At 45.2% G+C, this 3389-nt stretch overlaps 1 protein-coding gene across 1 annotated transcript in view; it reads left to right on the plus strand.

Annotated features, from left to right (window-relative positions):
- Positions 1–3389, plus strand: part of ints2 (integrator complex subunit 2) — a 48286-nt gene that overhangs the window by 13521 nt on the left and 31376 nt on the right. Inside the window, 1 exon segment of the mRNA XM_014026538.1 lies at positions 2884–3104. Within this exon segment, the coding sequence (XP_013881992.1) occupies positions 2884–3104 (221 nt within the window).

Below are 3389 nucleotides of genomic sequence, written 5' to 3' on the forward strand. Positions count from 1 at the left end.
GCAGTTAATACAGGTAATGAGTGGAGAACAGGAGGGCTTCTTAAAGAAGAACTAACATGTCTGTGAGAGCCAAAATTCTTACTGGTTGATAGATGCATAAACCGGCCAAGGCTGGCCGGTTTATGCATGGTTGCCAACACTCGACCATCTGAATTGAGGCGTAAAAAGACCCTTGGGTCCCGCCAACAACTGTGTAACTCCTTCAGATAATCCTCTGACTGAGGAACCGTGAACTGAGGAGGAGCTCGGCCGTGCTTAAAAAAGGCACTACCAAAGGCAGATACCTTCCCCTGCGAGAGCGGGACCTCCAACTGTAGCTGTCTCAAAGCCATACGCATGATGTCCTGCATGGGGCTGAGACCTGATCCGCTGGCTGCACTCTGTGATGAAGAGAGTGAACCAGTCTCTGAACCGTGATAGGACTGTGCCTCCTCCTCACCCCTAAAGCAAGAGGCGGCGGCAGCCAGAGACAATACGTCATCCTCTCCAGTCAACTCAGCCATAGATATGGGGAAGAAAAAACAGGCCCCTCCACCGCACTACCCAGCTGACGTTCCTCGAGCAGTGGTTTAATCTCTGCCAATTCTGCCGACAACTGTTCAACTCACATAGAGAGACCCCAATCAGACTTAGACCATCTCTTTTTGGGAGGCGCTGCAGTAACCGTGGCTTCACTCTGGTGCTTCGAGCGACATGGTTGGGCTACCTGCCCCGAAGGCAGAAGGTCATTGGGACTCTTCGGGCACAATTGGGCCAACCGAGCCACCCTCACTGCATGAGGTAAATAACTGCAGTCCATGCAGGGGTTCTCTGACAGGGTCTCTGTCAGGTGATCGCTTCCGAGGCAGGCAGGGCACTGGTCATGACCATCAACTGCCTGCAAGCGTGGGCCCACAATCCACACAACTGTGAGAACTGTCCATGCTGTGTTCCCCTGCAGACTAAATATGCTGAGATTGGGAGAGGGGGCGCAAACGCAGCCGTCACCAAGCATAGCAACAAACAATAACTTAGGTAGGGAAAATCACACAGGGCTGACACAGCGACCTGAATTATAAACGGAAAAAACAGCTGTAATTGGGAGAGGGGGCAGAAATGCAGCTGTCACCAAAACACAGCTAACTAGAAAAACAGAGCTGATACAGTTCAGCTATGGAACAAAGTAACGGCTGAGATAGGGAGAGGGGATGCTAACGCAGCCGTCACCAAAACACAGCATTCGGTTTGAAGAACCAAAAAGAGCTTTCACAGCTACGTCCAGCTAGAATAGAATGAAATCAGGCTGAGATTGGGAGAAGCAGCGTACACGCGGCTGTTACCAAAACACAGCGAATTAGAAAAAATTAAACAGAGTTGATGCTGCTATGTTCAGCTAAGGAACAGAAAGCAGTCAGGATGAGATTGAGAGYGGGAGCGCTAACGCAGCCATCCAAAAACACAGCAAAGACTTAATAACACAAATGTGGCKTAACAGTCGGCTCCGTCAGTTACAGGATGGGAAAAGACAGAATGAGATCAGGAGAGGCAGCGTAACGTGGCTTCACCAAAACACAGAGACTGAATAAAACAGTCTAGGGTAAACTGCTGGGAAAAAAAAAAAACCTCAGCAAACGGCAAACAAAAAGAGACTAACACTGTTAGTTCACTCCACAGAAAGAAGAACGCTGCGCTGGAAGAGGAAGTGACAAGTTAGTATCGCCAGCAAACGGCAACAAAAAAGAGGCTAACATTGTTGGCTCAAGTCCAACCACAAAGTTTTGAAACTGAGACGGGGTGTGAAAATAATGCACCTTCGCCAGTCAATACTGCAGAAAGTAAATGTAGGAAAAAAGCCGGGACCAGAGACAGCGTTCTTCACCGGCAGACAGCACATACCTCTACGAAGATCACTTGTCGCAGCCCGGGAGGGCGAACTCGTAACTCTGGCCAACAGGTTAATGGGTGTCCGGCGACAGTGAAGCAATCCAAACTTTTTGCAAAGGCTAATGCCAAGCAAAAATGCGAACCACACACGAGAAGAAAAAAGGAGAAGAGCCCCGGATGTTACTGGCCTATATCGGTTCAAGGTAATCACCCGATRGGTCACAGCTGTGACTTTGTTGATATTAATTACCGGTACTCGAACAGCGCATGCGCAAGGGGAACATTCAATGCGTTCAGCACCACCCTCTGGCAGTCAACAGGGATGAAATGGAACCTAAATTGCTTTAATAAGCTCTAAATTAGTCTCTCCTACTCAGGTGTTGTATAATCTCAGACAAGTTTTTAAATGTCTCAGAATCATTGTAAGAAGAATAAACTGTTTTCCTWGCGATTTAAATACAAAGACTTAGTTTTTTTTAATCTTATGTCAACAATGTAATTTTAATTTCAACTTTCAGCTAATAGGTCATAAAAGTCAAATCAGGCCTGATCCATTTGATTAATTTTAGTGATGAGTTCTAACCTTTGGAAAGTGTTATCTAAATATTAATTACTTCAAACAAAAAACTGTATTGAGTTTAGACATCCTACATACAGATCAAACATACTGTATACATCACATGAATGCATTAATGTTCTAATTAAGTCATCAAACTTCATTAAACAGAAAAAACAATACTGCAGCTACCAGCTGTTAGCATCATTTTATTTCAGCTTTCATAATGAATGTGACAAGGTTAAACTTAAATCTGAATTGTAGTGGGAGGTATAAAAAAAGCTGGTCTAATTTTTTTAATTTTTTTATTTTTTGCTAATATTTCTTTTGACTGCAGATATCATTTCATCAGAAATAATACTTCACATGAAACTGTTCCTTGATCGTACCAAAACGTTGAGACTTTAGGGGAAATTCTCCATTTAACTCTGGTCTTTCCCTCTTTTTCTCCTCGATGCTGCCAGCGTAAGAGAGAAAGCAGCTCTGTTCTGTGGCAGATGCGAAGACAGCTGCTGCTGGAGCTTGTGGCCATCCTGCCGCGCTCACGCAGCACCCGCGTGCCCAATGTGAATGACATGGAGGATGAAAGTGGTTCAGGGTACTCTGGTCTCAGGGAGGAGCATGTTGTGAAGGCCAGTGCTCTGCTGCGACTATACTGTGCTCTCATGGGGATTGCTGGTCTCAGGTAAGATTCAGCTACCATACCATAGGCTACGTTCACACTGCAGGCAAATCCGACCCAAATCCGATTTTTTTTTTGACTCATCTGACTCATATCCGATTTTTTTATGACAGTCTGAATGCGACAAATCCGATTTTTTTCAAATCCGACCCAGGCCGTTCAGTATGTGGTTTTAAATCGGATAAATATCTGACGTTTTCAAAGTGACTGCAGTGTGAACGCTCATGTCACATTCATCTGACTTTTTCATCAAGAGGAGGGGGTGAAGGATCGATAAGACACTAACCT

This window comes from Austrofundulus limnaeus, unplaced genomic scaffold (genome assembly GCF_001266775.1).
Source record: "Austrofundulus limnaeus strain Quisiro unplaced genomic scaffold, Austrofundulus_limnaeus-1.0 Scaffold565, whole genome shotgun sequence".
Lineage (NCBI taxonomy): Eukaryota > Metazoa > Chordata > Actinopteri > Cyprinodontiformes > Rivulidae > Austrofundulus > Austrofundulus limnaeus.